This window comes from Polyodon spathula, chromosome 2 (assembly GCF_017654505.1).
Source record: "Polyodon spathula isolate WHYD16114869_AA chromosome 2, ASM1765450v1, whole genome shotgun sequence".
In the NCBI taxonomy this organism is placed as follows: domain Eukaryota; kingdom Metazoa; phylum Chordata; class Actinopteri; order Acipenseriformes; family Polyodontidae; genus Polyodon; species Polyodon spathula.
The window spans coordinates 75004950-75028193 of NC_054535.1; the positions used below are offsets into that span (position 1 = coordinate 75004950).

General features: G+C 36.3%; 1 protein-coding gene across 1 annotated transcript in view; it reads right to left on the minus strand.

Moving 5' to 3' along the window:
• Positions 1-23244, minus strand: part of LOC121300729 (microtubule-associated serine/threonine-protein kinase 4-like) — a 163490-nt gene that overhangs the window by 29259 nt on the left and 110987 nt on the right. The window contains exons 6-8 of the mRNA XM_041229486.1: positions 13806-13894; positions 3823-3892; positions 1490-1568 (exon numbers count right to left, since the gene is read on the minus strand). Coding sequence (XP_041085420.1) covers positions 1490-1568; positions 3823-3892; positions 13806-13894 — 238 coding nt within the window. The remainder of the gene's footprint in view (positions 1-1489; positions 1569-3822; positions 3893-13805; positions 13895-23244) is intronic.

A 23244-nucleotide genomic window follows, 5' to 3' on the forward strand; every position in this document is an offset into this window, starting at 1 on the left:
CATTTACAAGAAACATATCAGAGGGCACTATTATGAGTGGGCAGGTTGGCTCTACTGTTACTGCTAGTAGCCAGAAAACTGTTCTCCCTAAAACTCATCTTGTTGAAAACATGAGATTCAGTCTGATCCAAATTCCCATTAGCGTCTGGTGTGCTAGAAGCCGTGTTATCACCTTGTCTTGAGGAGTCCACAAAATATGCCAAACATTTGGCATACATGATTTATTATTATTAATAGGTTTTTAAATTAAACATTTTGTGCAGTTCAATTAGATATTAGTTTGTACACTTCCTACTGTATAATGAGAAAATTGTCCTTGAATTTACTTGCACTGCAGGGATTTGATATAGTGCATCACACACGGCTGTGCTGAAGTTCGAGAGAGGCTTCCTAAAGCAATTTGTCAATGAATCAAGATTTTAAAACATAATCTGTCATCGGTGACAGGTGTCCATGTGGCTTTACTGCCTCACAGCGCAACATTACAAAAACATCCATCGGGATCCTTACATTATGTCAGCAGCATGTATCAATAAAACAGACCTTGCTCTGTCACAAACTCTTAGACAATTTAACTGAATCTGATTTTTACAAAACGACTATTATTGTACATTAAAGTACTTCATAGCAGATCATAAAACAGATTGTTATTTGACACATGCTATTCACTCCCTCTGCCCCCCAGTGATTCTAGATATTGCAGACTTTGGCATATTAATAATGGTTCCACTTTTGTGTGATAAAGAAAGATTTTGAATTTCAATTCAATTCTTTTTAATGGGTGTCCAGGTGTTAAAGAACATCTAAATGAATTACTTTCTTAAAGTAGGAAGCAGTCAATTGATATCGCCCTGAGCCAGCGTTCTAATCATGGAATCTCCCAGCTTCCCAAACGGCTCCCTCCCTACTTAACAAGAGCAGCTGAATGTTCTATTACTCTGTGTACTCTGTGGAATTAGAAATTAGAGTTTAGATAAGTCAGCCTTCTGGGGTCTTTAGGACTCCAGGTATTATATTCCAAACAGGCTAAAAAACAAAACAAACAATCAATCAGGTCAAGTGTAACTTTGTATTGTTTTTTTTTTTTCTTTTTATTCACTTACTATTGCCTGGTGTTCAAATTATAATTAACACCTAAAATCTCAGCAGAGGCTGTGAAGGTTGCCTATTATGTGCACATAAATGCAACATACATTTAAAAAATACATATTTTGCATCAGAATGGAACCACCCCGTCCTTCGGATGAGACTCAAAAACAAGGTCCCATTGTAAGTGACTGCAGCAGCAGTTGTGATGCATAGTTCACCCCCCAAAGTCTCTTTGATATAAAATAATAATAATAATAATAATAATAATAATAATAATAATAATAATGATGATGATGACTGGACTGGAATGCCTTAGAGGCCTGATACTAGCTGTTTTTAATCAGATTTATACAACATGCCTTGATGCACGTACATTAATTAAAGTAAACGTCAAACTCACCGAAAGAGTGGAGCTTGGTGTGTTGGTCCCGTAACCCGAGGAGGGAAGAGATGCCAAAGACCAGCGTCGCCCATCAGACCTAAACAAAGAGACAGGTGCCATCTTAACTATCTACACAAATACAGCTGTTCGTAAGACATCAAGATGTACTGCAAAAAGCTAAAACAGCACAGAAAAATCCAATACTAGCAATTAACACAACAATGACAAATAAATCTGAGTGTAGACTTTCAGATTCTGTTTTACTATTGCAGCTACTGTAGTAGAATGTGTTCTAGTGCTGCACATTTTTTACAGTTAAACCAACCTGTTGTTCGACAGAAATAAAATTCACCCCATCCCTAATTAAAATAATTAAATAAATAGAATTGAAAAGCATTTGCTTGAGATATAGTATTGTGTTGATTTAATAATGTGTGCAAAACAAATACATATAGAATACATTCTACAAATACAGTGCTCACCCTTTATAACAGTATAATGAGGAGCCATAGTTACAAGACCATGCTATTTGTGTCCTGCCTTATAACGAGTATAAAAAGGCTACTGTAATGGCATTATGGAGCAAATGGGAGCAGTGACCCTACCATGTTATAACCGATTCCGCTCTATAACGAGGCGTGTTACAACAGGTGAGCACTGCATTTACTTTAGACACACAAACATACCAGATAAAACACAAAAAATTAAATGAAAACAAATCACCAATAACTTAAAAAAGAGTTGCATTCATCGTCTTTTTTAAAAGGGGCACTGCACAATAAATCACAAATACAACAAAGGTGGAAACAGATGAGACATCAAATGTACTGAGGGACCACACTGAATTTACCTGTCCGCTCTGTGGCCATAACTGAAGAAAATCATCAAATCAGTCACGTCAAAAAAGAAAAAAAAAAAAAAGAATAAAAAAAACCCCCAAGAGACAGTATAATTTTAAGGCGTTCTGTGGGCTCGGACGAGTCTTTCATGTATCTTCTTTCCAAGAGCTGTAGGAGTGCTGTAAGAGATCTATTTCTGAGGTTTTGACTAACTATACTAAAACACAAATATACAACAGAACAGCCCATCTTCTTTTTGTAAATGCATACATGGTTTCTTTCATAGGTTCTTGGCAGCAGGCAATGCTACATGATTAAATTGAATATAAGAATATTAAGTCGATAAAAGTTGAGGCTAATTCCACTATCATATTAGTTTTATTGAACCTCACTGCTGTATGTAATCTATAGTCTCTGACTGGCTTCTTGAAGCTGTGTAAGTCCCTGTAGTATATTTGCAGTTCAATTTAAAAATTGAGATGGGCTCTTGGGTTTTGTGGGCAGATCAAAATGTTAGGGAGAACAGGAATTAAGTCTTCTGATTTTTGGTGTTCCACATCAGTAATGAAAGTAAAGGACCCTCCTCTAATCACATTTGCATTCGATTTTTTTGTTTTTTGTTTCAGGTCTCTCACACGCACACGGCCACGCACACAATTTCACATTAAATCTATAGCCATGGTCTATATGTACCAAATATTTAAAAGATATAGATGAGAAAGACATTTCAGTAACACACGCACACCATGATTTGACATGTTTTGTTTCCCATATCTACCCATCATCTCTGTATTTGAACTACTTTCATTCTACCTTTTATCAGGGCTGTAACCACCTAATAAGAATACATACCCAGTGTATTTACTATGACCGTTACTTAAGTTGGTTTATGACCTGATCTAGAGGCTATTATCAGTGAATATAGGATTATTTTGTCACTTCAGATTTTGTGTCTTAGCCATCCTGACTGAAGACCCCACCTAACGAATCCACAGACATTTGAAATGCAGTCTTCTTAAAATCACCCCTCCTCCCCTGTCGTATAATTGTATTTAATGTTAGCATGTGAATTGGAAATGAAGCACTAAAACAGCTTTGTTTATATGAATGCATTCCCCAGGTCTTAGGAACATGCTTTGCATTGGCCCTCTGAAGCTATCTGGCAGCCTCAGTTTGGGTAAACGGGTAATACAGTACATTCTTGTTTTGTAAAAATTGTTAACCAAAAGATTTATTGAACTTACCAAGTACAGTATAATATCCCTAAAGCCTAAGGCTTTCAGCTAATATCATAGTAATATGGGATGTGTTCATCGTTTAATGCGAGTTACCACACTTATATGCATCCTGTATAACCACTTTGAACAGACGCCTGTGTAAGCCATCAAATGGGTTATGCAACAAGCTACATATGTGCTAGCTAAATCCTACTGCACTCAGAGAATATTCAATTCCATCAACAATATGAAACACCTGGAAGGTTTACATGTAAATTAAAAAATGTGATCATACCTTCGTGCAAAGGAGAAATGGACTGAGGCGCTTGGAGAGAAATTTCTTGGACTGTCTTGAGGGCTGGCTCCTTAAGGAAAAAAGAAAGAGGAAGAAAAATATTACAAGACAAAGAAATCTCATTAAGCATTACCCTTTCAATAAAACGAGACACTACGCTTGAATTCAAATCCCTTCTGTGGAACGCGAAGTGATTATGGGCACACAATACAAGATTACCTCTCTTACCCCTTGTCCACTTTACCACCACCACCCCACCCCCCACTTTTTGTGTGTTTCACTGATTCAAACATAGCGAAACAGCAGCATTTTTTTATATACAGTTTATTCACGATGAACATAAAAACTGCTTTGATTGTAAAAAGTGAACTACGTGACATTCCATTGAAGTTAAATAGTGGATGTCTGGACAAAGAAAAACCCTTGCTGGTAAGAGAATTGTCCTTGAAAAACCTGTTTACTGACATGCTTACAAAAAAAAAAAAAAAACTGTATTAGGTCCTGTGCTCCATGGGGACAATGGAAGTTTTTGGTTGCTCACTACTCAAAAGGAATACATAAAATCTGAATATTTCAAAATTAAGTACAGGCGATCCTCGACTTTACGACGCACGGCACTTCCGACTCTTGCATTATTACCCTGCTTCGACTTTACGATATCGATACGGCATTTACAATACAGTGAGACACGAGCCAAGCGTCATGTGCTCATGCTCGGTGTCCGAACCGCTGTACCTGCTGTGGTCACCCTGACTTAGTCTAGCGATTTTATTTATGTATTTATTTATTTATTTATTTATATTTTATTTGCCCTTAACAATATCTGATAAGAGCAATTGACTCAAAACGAAACCTAAGCTGTGAACTCTGTCACCTGATGAGGAGCTTAACTTCAGGCGATCGTAGTTCCGGCTATAGGAGTGCCACATACACACACTGAATAAGTCATTGGAAAGCCCCTATTCTCTACTTTTAAACAAGCCATACAGATGCCTGAGTAATATGTGTAAAGAGTTAAATAAACATTTGCATGAGTACAATATAAACAGGTCAGTTTTTCTAAAAATATATTATCTGGCCAAAGAGTGAGGAATGTAACCCTAAATTATAACATTATACATTCCTATATCGACTTATGTTTTTCGACTTGGAACGTGACTTGCAGGAACCAATTGTGTCGTAAGTGCGAGTTCTACCTGTATTATATTTGTTTTAACTGCATTTGCATACAGCAATACACGCTGCATATGTATTTTTCATTGATACTTCATATGTTGTGCTAGTTTAAATAAAGGGATTTTTCAACTTGAAGTCTATCATTAACACCTGATTTTAAACCCTAACCCATTCCACATTAATGAGCTTGAGTTCAATGATTTATGGCTGTTGAAAGCACATTTATTAATCATTAGTAAAGCTGTCTCCCTGGCCTGCTGAATGAGCACATAGCTGAAGGCTATGAGTTGAAGGAACGTCACTAAAAGCAAAGGTTTACGAACATAACTAGTACTCCACCGGGTCTTTCTGAACCTCTCGGTCTGAAGATTGAAGAACACGCTCTGGACTGCACATCATTACCGGACAGACAACACCATTTTTTAGGGTTCAGTTGCAACAAAGTTGGTAACTATATGATTGTTGGAAAAAAGGAGTAACGCAGTCATATCTGAATATAGGTTGTCAAAAAGCACTTTTTTTTTTTTTTTGGCTTGTTTAGCAATGCGGCAAAACAAAATTGATTAAAGAAAAAAATAAAACTGATGCACTTTACATGTCAGGTTGATTTGCAATAAAAGATCAGTTTTGGATTACTGCTTGTTGGATTAAGATTTGGTGCATTTTGAAACAATTCGCGTTCAGCTTCAATTTGGGATTTTTGCTTTTTGTACTGCGTTAATTCTTTAATGAATACGATTTTTTTTAAAAAGGCAGAATACTGCATACATGAGACGAAAGGGTACATGTAATTCTACTTGTATTCACAATCTCATCTCATTAACCAGATGCTGCACTAGCTTTTCTGTTCATGTGTTCCTGAAAACCACATGCCAAAAAAAATTGGGATACTAAACGATTGTTAACACATAGGCTAATAAACTCCAGTGATGTGCATTTTGGCCTTCATCTACATGTGTTCATCTTTTTCTGCATTCCAATACAGCAACAGCTAGCGTTACAGACACAGAATTCGTTCTTCAGAATTCGTTTTAAGTACGCATTCCAATACAGCAACAGCATGCCATGTCTGTGTCTTAAGCAAGATTCATGAAAATCTGTACATCTGTAATATATTATTATATATACTTTTTTTGCCCGGCATCCCACTCAGTAGTCTTTCGCGAGAACCCCGCTCAGGAAGCAAGTGTAGTGCTCTTGGAGACGGAATTGACCACTAGTCACAATATGAGTCAGTAAATAAACATGTATTACTTGTCATGATGCACATATGAAATGAAATGAATAAGTATGTGTAGGTTAATAAACTATAATAACACAAGTAAACATCAAACTAAAAGTTATTAAAACTGTCAAACTAAATTGACACATCACCCCTACACACGCAAAAAAAAAAAAATGCAGCAGCAATATAAGACATGCACATTATTTAACAGAATGGTGAAGCAACTCACCAGAACGGGAAAAGTTTTATTGTTTTTTTTGCACACAAGCTGAGCCAACCGATCCATCGAATAAGAGCAAACTTACACTGGCAAATTCCAGTTACCGATTATACCAACTCTGACTACCATGTCACAAACCGACCATATGGCACAGACGTATCCCAAATTATCCAGCGTAAAAAAGGCACCTGTCAGATGCACAGCGGCCATCTCCAAACTTCGACCATGCCTGGTGTCCACAAACAAATTTTGTTTTAAATTTATATATATCGTATAACGTGAAGTTTTTGGCTGGTATTATTCCACGGTTTGGTACATTGGGGATTTTTTTCAAGCATGTTCACAAAAACACAAAATCAGTTTGCATTATGCTTTTAATTCCCAAAAACAGTTTAAATAAAATGTTTTACTAATTTTGCTCAAAAAAAGTATTTTTTTGTTTTGTTTTCACAAACTAGCCACCGATCCATCGTAATAAGAGCAAACTTAAAATTACAGTTTACCGATTATGACCAACGCTGACTACCATGCACACCACCAGATGGCAGCAGACTTCATCCAAAATTATACAAGCTTAAAAGGCACCTGTCAGATGCACAGCGCCATCTACAAACTTCGACATGCCTGGAGGTGTCAACAAAAAAATTTGTTTTAAGTTAATATATATCGTATAACGGGAAGTTTTGGCTGGTATTAAATTCCACGGATTTGGTACATTGGGGGATTTTTTCACAGCATGTTCACAAAAAAAAAAAATCAGTTTTGCATTTATGCTTTTAATTCCAAAAAACAGTTAAATAAAATGTTTACTTAATTATACATGTCTGCTAAAACTGTATCGCTTACAGTAACTCATTACAACATCTACAGTGTAACTGCAGCAACTTGGAGAACAAAGGCAGCCTTCTAATCAGTTACAGTATTTATCATTCTGAAATGGCCCTTAATTTTAAGAACCAGTAAACCTTTCTGATAAGCATTTCCTGTCTCAGTTTTAAAACTATGGTTCACAGCATAACACAGTGGAACGATCACAGTACTACCGTGTATTAATTGTAGGGCAGTATTGCCATGTGTGAAATCTTTAACAATAAAGCCGAAATGAAAATAATTTTATTTGCTTCAAAATCATTTCAAACTGGTTAACAGACTAGCAAAATCAGCTCATTCTTATACGGTGCAAAACATCCCTTTCCCATTCTGTGTGTCCCCGGGAACGTAAGACACAATATTTTTGTTTGATCCTACTTGCTTGCAAGGAATCTTAGACACAACGATTAGAGTCTCTCACGAGCCTCTGTAACTCTGCCTACTGAGGCTCCCATAAATCGATGCAAAATCCAAGGATGTCACAAAAAAGATCAAATGCTCCTAAAAATATCACATCGAAATAAATAAACCAAATGAATCATGGTTCTTTCATGAGAGTGCAAATCACTACAATCACAATACTGTTGGACTACACTATTAACCTTTTCCATGTGAAGCGCTCTGAGATGACTGCTTTTAAGGGTGCCATACAAAATAAATACAATTATTATTACTACTATTATTATTGAGTTTTAAACCCTATTTTATTATAATACTAGACTGAACTCTGGAGGCAAGGGCGTCCCCACTTTGACCTGTCAAGCGCCGGACAAGAAATTTAATATTTTTGATTTTATAACTTTAAGCCAACTAAAGCCTTATTTGGCATGTATAACATTGTCAAACTGCAAACAGCAAACACCATTTGTTCTACTAAACATGACTGAGAGGGGTGTTAATAGCCACAGAAACCTAAAAAGATAAAACATGCAGTATCAAGTTATCAGTAGCTAAGGGATTAAAAAGCGTGAACAAAAAAAGAATACAAGCCTAGATACTAGCCAAGTGTAAATAGTAAGTCAAAACGGGTGCTTTTATACTTCATGACTTTCCTTGGAAACTACAGCAGGGCATATTAAAACCTCCTGCTACAATATTCATGAGGATTGCCTTTAGAACACAGTCTCGGATCATTATTGAAAGATTCTTCAATACCCCGGTTCCATTGAAATTCATCACATCACTGCACTTGGCTTCACGTAATCCCAAAGAGAAGGAACCACCTTCAGATGTCAGTACCCCTGACTCTGCTTGCCCTTTTATCTATCACGACTAAATTAAGTTATTTTTTTTACTTAAGTAAAAAAAAAAAAACACAACAACAGAAAGTTCAATACATATTTGAATCAAGCACAAATTAGCACCTGATAGCAACTGGACTAAATTATAGTTCATTTAAATCACATGTCTGCTTGAATTCACTGTGCTTCAATTAAAAAAAAAAAAACCACAACAACAAAAAATACATATATTTTTGCTGTCAAATGATCAGGGTTATTGCAGGAGTTATCCTGTTGAATCATTATGTCTTCAATTGATTGAGGAAATAAGAAAATTTGCAAAAGAGGGGAGGCCATTTGGCCCATCTACGCTCGTCCAGTTCCTAGTAGCTGATTGATGTTAAAACTTTGTTAAGTTGGATCGTAAAGGATTCAAGTAATTCAGTCTCAACATGACTAGGTAACCTATTCCATACTCTCACCACTCTATGTGTAAAGACATGTCTCCTTCCCTCTGTCCTTAGCATATATCAGCTTAATTTTCAACTGTGTCCACTGGTCCTAGTTTCAGTGCTGTGCCAAAGAATTGGTTAGAGTTACACATGACAACTGTTTGATTTCAAATACTTCAAACATGCCCCCCCCCTAATTCTTCTTCATTCTAGGCTACATAGGTTTTGTTCAGTCAGGCTCTCATCACAGATCATTCCTTTAAGCCCTGGAATAAATTTGGTTGCTCTCGCTGGATGAGTTATCCCTCGATCTTTGGTACTGTGGTGACCAAAATTGGGCACAGTACTCCAAGTGTGGTCTCACCAGTGCATTATACAACCTTATCATAAACTCATTCGACTTGTACACTTTTTGTTATATGCCTTTTTCATTGCTTCTCTTCACTGGCTGGTTGCTGACAGCAATGAGTCTATTACAACTCTAAGGCCTTTCTCTAAATCATCTTAGAATTCCTGGGTTTCTGAAAGTATGTCGGCCACTATCCCAAGCTTCGTGTCATCTACAAATCTGATTTAATTCAATCGAAGTGATTGATGTAAGTTAGAAACAACACATGTACAAACATGGAGCCCTGCGGTACCCTACTGAGTACGTTGTGACCCAGTTAGAGAACTCCCCTCTTGCATCTTCTATCTGCTTCCTACATTTATGTATCCACTTGCATGTATTTCCTTGTATTCCCAAATATTACAATTTCAGGATTAGTCTCACGTGTCACTTTGTCAAAGGCTTTTTGAAAGTTCAAGTATGTTGTGTCTAAGGCTGTTTTTGTGTCCATTCTTTCTGTGAATTCTTCAAATAACTCTAAGAGGTTTGTCAAACAGGGCTGCCCTTTTCTGCATCCATGTTGACTGTCTCCTATGATACCGCTGGTTTATAGTTTAAATCAATGGCCCCATTACTGGTTCTTTAGTACACTTCTCAATCACGTGTTACGGCTTAGGCTGGATTTTCTCAGGTAGCAAATTTTTTCCAGGAATACTTGTAAACACACCTGAATGACTGAATATTTTATAAAAAGATACATTTTCATCTACGTACACTGAAAAAAGATAATGTGTAAATATGTTCTATTCCTCAGCAAATGTCTTTACAAAAGTTAAACCTTGTAACAAAAGCAGCCATCTAGTGCACTTACAAAACACATGTGACTTTTACAAGAACACGTGATGCAACCTGCTTGTTTTCCATATCCATTCATGATACGTTATTAGACACCTGAAATAATCAAACATGGTTCTCCTTTCCATAAAATAAATACTCTACTGTATCAGCAGTAAAAGTGGTATTGGTGTGCAAACATACAGTGCCAGTCATAGATTCCCTCTCATTGTATTTTACAGTTTGTGGTTGTGCCCTGAAGTACAAATACCCACTATATAATAGTGTTTGCACCATATGGAAAGCATCTTTGCTACAGCTATAGTTTATCTGGCATTCTACCACCAACTTCATAGTTTTAAATACATATTTTACAGCATGCAATGTATTTAGCTAATAAATGCTCTTACTACCCTCATAAATTAGACACCACCAAAACGGAACCCCCCCCCTCCCCCAAAAAAAACAGCTTGGTTCCCAAAAGTAAACTCAGTAATCTTTCGAAAGCAAGTGGAGTCAGAGTTAATGCTGAACGTGACCTTCATCTCTTCCAGCAACAATTAGAGCTCTCATCCACCCATCTGCAAACCAATACCTGGGAGACACGAAACGGAAAACCTGCTTCCGCAAATTCTCTGTCCATATGTGCAGTACTTGCATACTGCTAGACCCCCACTGTTCCTTGGGATCACCCCTGGCAGCTGAGCATTTCAGACCTGGGATGTTTCCTGCACTATAATGGTTAGGGCTGATGTTTCTTCCCTGTTTAAGTAAATCCAACTGCTGGTCTTGCATTAAGCAGGTAATTAACTCATCCGCCTTGGGGAATAAACAGTTAATGCGCATATAAAAACAATGGTGCCCTCTGTGACAACAAACAGGGGGGTTCCTTTAAGAGGTCTGCAGATCAACAGGGCCAAATTATAATTTGATGAAAGCTTTTGATAAAATGTTCCAAAATCTGTACAGGCTAAACGATCGTAAGCCCTGCAAAAAAGGTTCATCTAGGTTGGAATATATAAAGAGTACTAATTCAATATTGATAATCTAATGCAGTGGTCATTACCTGCAAATAACAGGGCATTTAACTGGTGCTGGCACTTAATGAAAGACAGTTATTTACAGCTAATGACCAATGCAGATGGCTAGTGCTTTTACAAAATGAAAAATAAATAAAATAATTTGAGGATATTTTAGAAATGTGTTTTTAGGTAATATTTTGTACTGCAGCACAGTGCTTGAAATCCACATTGATTTTTAACACGAGTTTCGAGATGCTAAGGTTTTCTAGAACTGAGACGACGCATAACATTTATAATGCGCTATAAGGAGAGTCTCATATCTGAGGAATTCTAGAAATGGGGTATTCAAGGGTAAAAATGCATTTGATTTTTGCAGTATGCCGGTGCTGGAGCTCAAAGTCTTATTTGGATGTTCTATTAGCTCTTAAAAAACAAAAAAAAACAAAACAAAGTCTTACTCATACAGTACATTGAAAAACAAATCACCTCAGACAGGTGAAAAGCAGCATGATGCATGGGTTCAAAATGAGTGGTGCTCCTGGTTTTGCTTTAATCTTCCTTCTTTGTCCTGATGTTCTGGCTAATGTGACTATGCTGCTATAAATCATCAACTATAAGACCACATGCCAGAGAAAACACACCATTTTCTTAAATAAAACTAGGCCACGCTGCCCTACACTGTCTTTGACATTATTTTTACAAAATCGGCTGCACTATATTCGGCAAAAAAGTCAGAGGAGACAGTTTGGTCTAATAGTGTCAAACAATTAGCAACCAAGAGATACAGAGAGTAACTAGACCAGAATGTTTTTAAATCACTCTTCCTGCAGTGATTTGCAGGGTTTCACAATCCTGGTACAGAGGACCCACTGCGTCTTATGGTTTTCATTCCAACCGAGTTCTCAATTACTTAATTAAGCCCTTAATTGAACTAATAATGTGCTTAATTAGAGCTTTTCAATTGTTCTCGGCTCCTAAAAAGTTGCCAATTTTAAGACTTATTAAAAAAAAAAAAAGAGTACAGTCAATGTGAAATTTCCAACTGTTTAAAATCTGAAAACAATTAAAAAGGTCTAATTTAGCTAATTGATCAATTAAGAGTTCAATTAAGTAACTGAGAGCTCAGCTGGAATGAAAACCAGAAGACAGATTTCAAACCCCAGTGCTCTAGAGCAGCCATTTTGAAAAGCGCTTTGAAAAAGTGCAAAAAGTTGTCAGGATGTTAACAATGAAAATAAAAATTACAGGTTAATTATTTAAACAGTTGTAGCAACACGTGGGGACGTGTGACGCTATATTTTCGTAAACCCGCTACTTACTCTAAGTTTGATCCCAAAAGCTGAAGATTCTTTGTTTGTTTGTTTCTGTGTATGGGTGAGAGTGTTTCTGTAAAACATATATTTAAAACAGCAACACCACCAAAGAAGATACACGTCCACTGTCATGCCCTGAACTAGAGCCTCTTAGAGCTGCGAGGACGTCCGGGTTCTTGACTCGCAAAGCTTGAGGCACACGCAACTACTTTAAAAGGTGCATTCAGCAATAAGAAGATAGATAAGTTTGGCCAAGTGCAACTTTTTTAAAAGGCATATTTTTTCATCTGTATAGTATTTCCATGGTCCCTGGTTATAAACCATTATCACCCAATCATTTTAGCGGGATGTGGCATTAGCCACAAAAACAAATAATACTATGTACTAGTGGTGCCATTTTTTTTTTTTCCTGTATTCAAAATAAAAGGGCCCATTTTGTTTTCCTTAGTAATAGACACAATATAAAACCTATATTGGTGGCATACTGTCAGTAATATCTTTGCACGTTTGAATTACTTCTTGCAAAAAATAAAAAAACTTAAATAACCATCCTTTCACACAACTCACATGTGCAACTTCTTTTCAATTACATTTTTATCTCAATGCTAATGAAATGAACTCTCAGTTTCAAAGCAACTAGCGCTGCTCTTTGTCCTCAATTAAAAATGTCCTGCAAATGTTACACAGTAACCCTTTATATTTACAAAGAATACCATTACTTAGAGTAATTATTTCTGCAGAGTTAGAAACACTGACAATCAGACTACACTATACAATTTAGCCAGAGTGTAGGTGTGTGCTGTAGGTAACAGGCATAGGTACGTCTAATAACGCCTACAATGCCATGCATGCTGTCAATACAAGATAGGATATATTGTATTTATTGTACTTAAAGCTGTGGCGAGGAATGTATGTTTCAGTAGACACGTGTTATTATTTCAATAATGTCTGCTGGCAATGCCAATTAGTAGACTGAATTATATGGAGGATGTTATTTAAAGAAATCCTTACAATTACCTTTAAAAACAAACAGTCTCTTGCTTGTGACACTTAGGCTTCCTGTAATGCATAAAGCCTTACAGTGCCAGACAAGCTTTTCAATCTGTAGAGAAAGATGTTATGCAGTGGGGTCTTAGTGATACGGAAACTACATATAAATACGCTGTTTACATCCTAGCATTCGCAAGTTTGAACAAGAGACAGGCCCGAACACATATGCAGCTGTTTAAGGTAACAAACTTGAATAATGGCACATGGACAAACACCTGCAATGCACACACCAGTCTCAGTCAGTGACAAACACAGCAACAAAAGGGACTGTACCTGTGTGAGCAGAAAGGGGGGAGTGTGGTCGAGGAAGTGCTGAAGACTGACCACTTCCTATGAGACTTTTTCTGTTGCTTGTCCTGCAGCTGAAAAAACAAGAAGAACATTTTCAGGATATACTGCACCATATAATTTGCTCCATGAAACAAAGGTATGCCAGCTTGCAATATATGTCATCCCCACAAAAGATACAAGACAATGGGTTTGACTATTCTTCAGAATGTTTATATCATTTTCACTTCTAATTATCTCACATCAACTTCTAATACAACATTTTATTGATTTTTTAACTACTACAATTATATATATTTTGGTACACTAATGCAGGGGTTCCCAAACACTTTTTTTACCTGAGGCCCACCTGTTCAGCTGCATTATACACTGCGGCCCACTATTAGCACTCCTTGGGAAAATCTCAAATTAAAAATGTATGTGTTTAAACCTGTAACATTATAAATAAACCTAATCTAAACCATCCTTTATTCATTTGAATAAATATTGTGAAAGATGAAAATCACATAGAATATGCATTAAGTGAAATTAAAAAAAAAAACTGAAACACTTTAATTTTACTAAATAAATTGCAAAAACTAAAATGATTTTATCAAACCTTTAAATCAGGCACCTTTGTATAATTGAACATTTTTGAAATGCAGTTATTTTTCTTGGTCATTAAAACAAGAAAGAAGTGCATGTCTCTTATTATTCCCATTCACAAATTCCTGAACAGGAATCACTTTGAGTAAAACCAGTACAATGTGCACAAAAACGTAACTTCAATCCTAATTTCTGAACATTGTGTAACTAAAACACCCAGCTGTTACCTCTCACCCTGAACTGTCATGCACAAAAAAGATGAATGCGCACAATACAGAAGGAAACGAGAGCCTTGTAAAACTTACTTTTTTCGCCACTACTATGTGCAACCAAATACAACTGGAAAATCACATTGTTGGCTTGCAACATCCCATTGAAAACATATATCATAGTACTCAATATTTTAAATGTTAATAGCTAATTAGTCACAAAAAAAGTAATTCATCATAGGCATCAATTTAATTTTAATGAATGTTATAGTACAAAAAGTTAGTATGAAAACGTTTCTACAAAAAAAAAAAAAAAAAAAAAAAAAACACATTACAGCACCTCAAACTGAGCCCACGGTACAAATTGATTCAAACTGCTGTAGCTGCCTTTTTTGTTATTTATACTTTGCAAAACGTATTCTTTGGTAGCGGATTAGAAATATTGTAATTTTATTAATACTGAACACACTGTTTACATCTGCCAGCAGAGCAATCACATGACCTTAACACTCCCTTGGTACACTTTATTTTCCTAGTTACAGCTGCCATCGGCACCTGTAACTAACGACAGCACTAATGTACAGTATACCCTATAATAAGGAGCAAAGTGCATTTTTTGTTCTAAACACATTTCAACCACATTACTTGTTTGTTCATATATTGAAGATTTTATTAATAAAAATAATTATTTTAATATAGAAATTCAAAAGTAACAAAACAACATCTAACTTTCCCAGTTCAATGTCATTGCTATCATTATTTGACATCAAAAGAAATTCACAAATTACTTGAAATAAAAAAACAGCATAACACTGTGAGCTCAAGCTGCACCCAATGTTTCTAAAGTTGCCCTCAAACTAGCCTAGATTGCTTCAATAGTTGAGTTTCAAACAGCAATGTGTGATGTACAGATTTCAGTATATGAACAAACTCTTCATTTTAAAAACTGGTTAAAATGAAAGATTAATAGCTTGTTGAGCTGATGGTTTTTACAGTAAATAAACTAAATCAACCAAAAAAAAAAAAAACATCTGTGTTTTGTTTCATAGAACTATAGCACCACGAGGTTTCACTTCATGTTGATATTCTCAATTAACGCTTTCTCAAGGGTAGAATAAAACACCGGAGTGATAACTGGAAGAGTTTAATAAGTCTTCCGTCTGTCTTTCCAAACCATACTGATGTTTTGAAACTGCACTTGATTACAGGGCTTTCTTCAAAGTTCAGTTAAACGCTGCCTGAGTCAATATTCCTTCATTTCCATGTGCCAAAACAGTATGTTTACAGTTCACTTTCTAGTGCTCTCTGTGAAGATCCTACCCAAAAATGAGTCTGTTAAACTTACAGTTTCAAGCAACTTTCACTAATTTTATTATTATTATAAATAAAACAGGGTTTATTTGCTCCCTCATCAAAAAGACAGAGCATGATACTGTACAGGTCTAATAAATTGATTCAAACAGTGCTGACTAAATACTACCACCACTATCATTTAAATTTGTGAGTAACCTTGTTTTAACAGAAACAAAAAGCAGCTAATTAGTCACTATGCATGATTTATATACCAAAATAAAGCTGGGGACAATTGTTTGACCATGGGTTGGGATGTATACACCGAGGGTAATATTGCAACTTAGTCTGGCTTCCACAAACTTATGTGGTTTTATTTTCCGTGATATTAACACTTGATAGGCAGTGTTAAGTGATTAATTTAAGTTGATAAACACAATTCAAAACCACATTTAAATTCTGACTTAACTCAGTAATGTATTAACAGAACACAAAAAGTTCAGGTGTGAAAACTGTATAGCAACATTTGATTCTTAAAAAAAAAAAATAGCAGAAATACAGCAAAACTGCCTCTTATATTATATCAGTCTCTCTACTGACAGCAAGTCTGGACCCGGTCTGTGAAGTTATGTGCTGCATTTAAGAATTATAGTAGTGAGCCTCGTTCAAGTTCTCACTATACGACATGTGCCAGTTTAGAGTGAACACTTTTAAACATGGGGGGAGATTTGCTTAGGCGTTCGGGATGCCAAGTTTTCACAGCCTGTTTTTCTGTAAATATGAGAGTACAAAAATGCAAGAAAACAATAGAATAAAATTAAATGCAAAAAAATAATGAATTGGTGTAAAATTTAGCCTTCTGTGCTGGTATTTTCAAAACACGTTTAAAAGTTACTAAAATGCGAAACTATATTTTTAAAACTGTGTGGGGCACTACAGCATTAAAACGACAGCTCCGAGTCCTAAGTTGCAGGCAGCTTCTGAGCAACTGTATAAAAAAAAGGTTAAAAACAAGCTTACAAAAATTCTCAATGAAATAGAAAATAATACAGAACGTGCACAGATCAGATATTTAAATATCCCCTCCCCTAAATCACTATGAATTGAGTAATCTGCATTGGTAAGACCCATTTTTTTTCCTAAATCAGAACTCAGTAGCAACACATTTTCTGAAAAGTAAGGCAAACACTGTCATGACTTGTGCATGTAAACCCCGCCCTTGATGCTGACACCACTTTGAATGAGACACTACATTTACAGAAGAGAGGGATCCTGTATAATTATTTGATTTATTTAAATTTATTAATGAACACACGAATACATTTTCTATGTAGTAATAACAATAATGGTCGCTAAGAAAAGCATGCATAGTGCTTCTACGTGTAACAGAAGTAAATCAGACAAAGCCTATAGATGAGACCGGTCCTTTATTATAAGATAAACATGAATCCTACTTCTATATATAGCATGTCATATGATAATCACTTACTTCTACAGTACATAAACCACCAGTTTGGTTCTTCCTCACAGTATTTTCTCCCGAAATATTACCATTTATGTCTTAGAAACGGTTTAGTTCACAAAATAAAAAAAAAAACACAAACTATAATGTCTTACATAATAACAGTCCTTTTCAACAGCCTGTGATATTTAGCATTTCGTCTGTATTGCATTGCAACGAGGGAACTAAACAGAACTGAAAGCTGCCACTTCAAGTGCACAGGCGAATCGGAATAGGAACTTTCAATGAAGATATACAAAGCATTCCACTAATAACATTTACAAAAGAATGTTTAGAACTAAACAATCCTGTCCACCAACACGACTGTAGTATCGGACAAGCAGTGACAACCTGCACTTGTTCTGAAGGGTAGGGTCTGTGAATAGCATCACAAGTTTAATTAATAACATGCTTACTGTACGCAAATTAGATCCTCTTAGGCTTAATACAGTACACTGGACCTGATCGGATATACTGCACAGTGCACACATTTCAAAGAGAGCAAAAGCTTGCTAGTGTCCATATATAATTATTATTGGTATAAACAACAGCCTTACAATAATACACATGTTATGAAATTAAAGCAACCTCTCAATCTATAAATGGCTGGTCATACAGCATTTGGGCTCCAACTGGCAGCTAATGCTGTGTATCGGCACGTCAGGCTTGTGGCTTCCATTACAGAGTCCTTAAGGACCAGCAGAAACTGGTGATCAACACAACCTGGTCAGGCACCGGGACCATCCAAGCAAAACAGACTGACTTGTAGAATGGAAGTTCCAGTTTCATTATTATCTATTTTGCACAATTCTAATAACAACAACACGGTCATAGCAGTAATTATTTCAAAAGGGAAAGATTTCAAAATTATTGTTGTTTTTTTTTTTTTATATACAATCACAATAAAGCCAGACCATTCAAGTCTTCCATAAAAGGGGAAAAAGTCAAGGAATCATTTACCAAGGATTAAAAGCCTATTCAGAGACTCGGGACTCTCCAGTCACTGCCAGTATCAAACTGCTACCTTTACTACAAAGCTGGTACCCGCTGACTTGGAAAACTGCCTATGCTGGCATGTCATCTGAGAAATCACATTCCTTTGTAGCTTCATGTGGATGATCTCCACCACCTCTTATGTATAGCACAGCTGACGATTCCAACCCGTTATATATCTAGATGTCAGTCCCCATGCCAGAATTAATTTCCTCATTAAATTCTGATTGCACACTGTATTTTACCTCTCCAATATTGCAGTCATAACAACATAAGTCGAATTTTATCATGCTCAAAAGGGTCAATGCTTTGGCATTTAGTGATATTACGGCAGTATATAATGTGGCAATGCAATTCCATTTCCTGTATAAAATGCACATATTTTATCTCAACAAAAGCCTATGTGATTGTGGTTCTGAAGAAAGACACAAGTTTGTAGTCTAAGAACAGTTTCTATTCCAAATTCAGGGAACATACAGTACAGAATCATAACCCACAAGTCCTCTTACACAAAAGCTGAATGTCCACTTCAGATATTTACCCTTTTCACTGGTTAGAGTACATCTACACTCCACTTGGGGCAGACTTCATCCAAAAATACAACACATATGATATTTCTATGTTTACAAAAATATTTAAAAACCAAACTTCAAATGCGAACAGTATGGCATTTTTGCCAAAACACATCTTCATGGAGCATTCTGTGTGGAAGTCTGATTGAACATCCCTGTGTGACGGGGTACACCCCGCTCCTGTGCGAGTATGTATTTGTTTCATATTATTATTTAAGAACGCATTGTTTACTACGTAAAAACACAATGTTTTGTTATTATTGTTTTGCAGCATGGATGGGGTTAAAATTCCCCACCCATGCTAAACTGGTGTAGAATGTGACATTCTGCAGATTAATTAATTTACTGTTACTTTGGAGACAGTCACATGTATATAAATCTGCAGCTTTGGCTGATCGAGGTTGGGTTGTCCAGAGGAGGAAAGAGACAAGTAAGAACAGATACTGAAAGTAAACAATTGCTATTCGTGCTGGCTTTGAACCAGCAGGACACTTGTTCACAGTGTGTTGTCTGTTTTGTTTTGGCCATCGTGATGTTTATTTTGTGCCAACGTGTGGTTTTGTTTAACGTTTTTATTAATAAAACGCACAGCCGCGCTTACCTCGCAATCCTGTGTGTCGATTCTCTTCCTGGTCTGACGTCACCACAAAGCCATCTCTGTTACACCCTGTAACAGGAAATAATGCATGGCATAATAGCGATGCTTTATTGTTTGATTTAATCCTCCCCTTAGTGGCAAACACAAGTCTGTATTTCTATTTGTTAATACTAGAACCACCGCGGTTATACTCATAAACAGCAATATTAAACTGAAAAACTATCGGATACAACCCAAAAGTTTTATTCAAGCACATCATATCAAACATCTGCACAGCCAAAACACAGTATTTAAATGAACAATTAAACATAAAAGGGTTTATTTTCTAACTTACCATATATAAAGCACTACTTCAAAAAATGAAAAAATATAATAAACATTTAAAAAGAAACTAGTGTGTAAACAGGTGTATGTACACAAAACTTTAAAAATGAAAGTGCTTTTTAATTTAACAACGAAAGTAACATATGTTTTCTCTTGCGTATGTGTCGCTTGGTGCAGCACAGAATCCAGGTTGAACTGCAGGCTGCTGCTTTTTCAGTTTTCTGATCGAAATATTTCTGCCAAAGCACTGTGGCTAGCTTCAAGATGACATCTCTCCTACTGATATTTTCACCAGTGCATTCCTTGTACAAAACAAAGGAACTAATGGCTGTCAGGTCCAGTAGAGATATCAGGCTTGTAAACAAAATAAAATAGAATATTGTAGGTTATATTCAAAATAAAAACCACATGTCAAAGTGGCATTTCTGGCGGCCCTAGGTAGAGGAGATTATAATTTTCATTTTTGCGATCCTGCCTTTCAAATATACATGTATTTCGGAAATAAATTAGGAACGGACAACTACGTATCTTTCACACGCAGAGTAATTCAAATTTGAAAAGTGAAAACTATCAAAATGATGGCAGTGGCAGTTCTAGTGTTAAATAAGCCCACTCACCATTATAGATGTCACATTTGAAGCATATATGTTGTACTGTGCATAATGTGAAAAGAGAAGCCACACAACTAAACACTTTTCTTAGTATAATTTTTTTATACTTTCTAAATGAATAGGTACAGTACCTGTATATAACGCACGAAAATGTTTTTATTTTTCTTTTTTTAAAACCTTGATAGATAAAAAAAAAAAAAAAACTCACTCTAAAATGGTCTACACCATACAGTACAAATACCACCCATGCAGTGAGTATGACATCAGGCAATTTAGAATAACAATTAAAAGGCCAAATAAAAATGATGTATTTCTTGGATATAACTTGTTACAATACACCTTTCATCTCAAAACACAGCAGAGTTGTACAGGTGCAAATTGGAAAGTGTCCATTTGCCTGAATGCGACTGCAATCGATCACGTTGCTGAATTTTCCAGAGCGGTTTTCTCGTTTTGACCCTGCATCAGGGAGAGGTGACTTTGCTGAGCCCTTGTGATTTTGATCTTAATGTTCCCAAAATTAAGATTGATTGTTACACTGAGTGAAGAGCTGATATTCCAGACACCTTCACAGCTCTAGTGCAACACTATTTTCATTCAAGTCTTCAAATGACATCTGCCAGTAAGAAGATCCCTGCTCACAAAAAAATGCCTTTTTGCAGCCCCCAAATAGCTTCAGATGTGAAACAAACTGTGTTTCTCTGGTAAATTCCACAGTAACTCAAAAAACAGGAGTGTGCTCATAGTTCCACAAATAATCATTTTATTTATCCATGGTAGATATACTGTTGCCCAAAATACTATGTAACTACTGTGCAATTCATTTCCTACACTTTACTGAAGATACACAGACTACTTTTGAAAATGTTGCAGACAATTTAATTAATGCAACCTTTGCCTTGGTTCCATCAGTAATCTAAGAGGTAGAACACCTTGTCCTCTCAATGGAAAATCTGAACATACCAACACAGGGAACCACTGTTGGCAACACACACTCCACACTCTATGTAACGCTGAGATTATTTTTATAACCCAGTTCAAGCAGCTGTCTTGGGAAACAATATGCCACTGTCTGTCCATGCTTAAATGGGACTCCAAACACTCTCTGTGATTTTATTTAAATCACTCAATTGAACAGGACAAAAACTGGTCAGCCAAAATAATCTTCATTACATTTATTGTAGTTTACATTCATTTTACAAAACAAAACAACACAAAACTGGGACAAGACAGGGTTTTAAACCATACTTAAATAGGTAACTTAAAAGTAGGTTGCTTTAATACACTGCACAGTAACTGGTAAAGAGCACTTCAAGAACTGGATAAACATGTATTACAATGTCCTAGCAGCAGTTTCTAACAGCAGGAAGAAAAAAAAAACAAAAAAAAAACAAACATACTACAGCATTGATTATTCAGTATTTAAGTGCTTCATTCATTGCACAAATCCTGCAGCTGAATCACCCACTTGGAAACAAGTTGCTGCACCAGATCTTAAGTTTATGACGTCAGAAACTGTACAGTACTTTACTAATAGTGCTGGTAAAACAGAACAGACATGGTGTGTTTACTATGTCCCAACAAAAAGAACTGCAAGCCGAGGTCTGTACTAACATGTCTACGCCTTCAGATAATAACAAAAACAGCAGCAGTCTAGCATACCGGTAACAACAACAACAACAGCAGCAGCAGAAAAAGGGGTCATTCAGAAGCAGCAATGAAATATGTTACTTTACTAGTATATTTCTGCACATCTTGAGAGTGGTTCTTGTAGCTGTTTCCTGTGGTGAAACTGCAGATAAAGATTAGTTCTTAGGTGGGGTATTGTGACAGGGTACACCCTGCCCCTGTGGGTGTTTGGTTTTAGTTTGTATTATTTTGTATTGTGTTGTTACTGTTTAAAATGTATGTGAACATAGGTGTTTTAGGTCGGCAGGGAAGAATTAATTGCCTTCCCTGACAAATCACTTCACATGCAGAATGTGTCTGGGCCCTATTGAATGACTAACAAGCAAACTGAGCCCAGGCACAGCTGCCTAAAAGAGGCAAGGATCGCATGCGGGCTTGGGTTGTGCTCAGATGAGGAACGTAAATGAATATAGCAACAATTGCTACTCGTGCTGGCTTCACACCAGCACGATACTTCTTCACTGTGTTTGTCTGTTTGTTTTGGCCGCAGTATTAAATATGCAGTACTGTGTGTCTCTTCCTGGTCTGACGTCACCACCAAGCCTATCTGTAGCAGGCCTCTTGTCCGTAGCACATTTGTGAAAGGGAAAGAGGTAATAATGCCCCATAGTAAACCAAATTCTGTGTGCAAAGAAATGAGCCAGGTGTGTTTTGGTTTGGTCAAAACAAACAATGCTCCCTTTTTAGACCATATACAGTATGTGTGCAGCTACCAAGAAGTCAAATTGAAGTAAAAAGACAGAGCTACTGCATTAACAACTAACCACAATGGGTTGTATTTTAAGAAAATACTGGCCACAATAAATACATTTTCTAGAATCTTTATTTTCTTCTCCTTCCCATTATAGATCTACCTTTGATACATCTGTTGCCCACCTGCTATTACTGAAACAAAATTAAGCTTGCATTCCTAGAAATCTTCTCAACAGCATTCTTTTCAAAAGTAAATTATTTGTATGTTATTTTCCAAGAACACAAAAGTAGGAGTAACTTTCTAAGAAGCAAGATGGGAGATCAAACCACACGTCTATAGGAAGACAGTGTAAACAAAG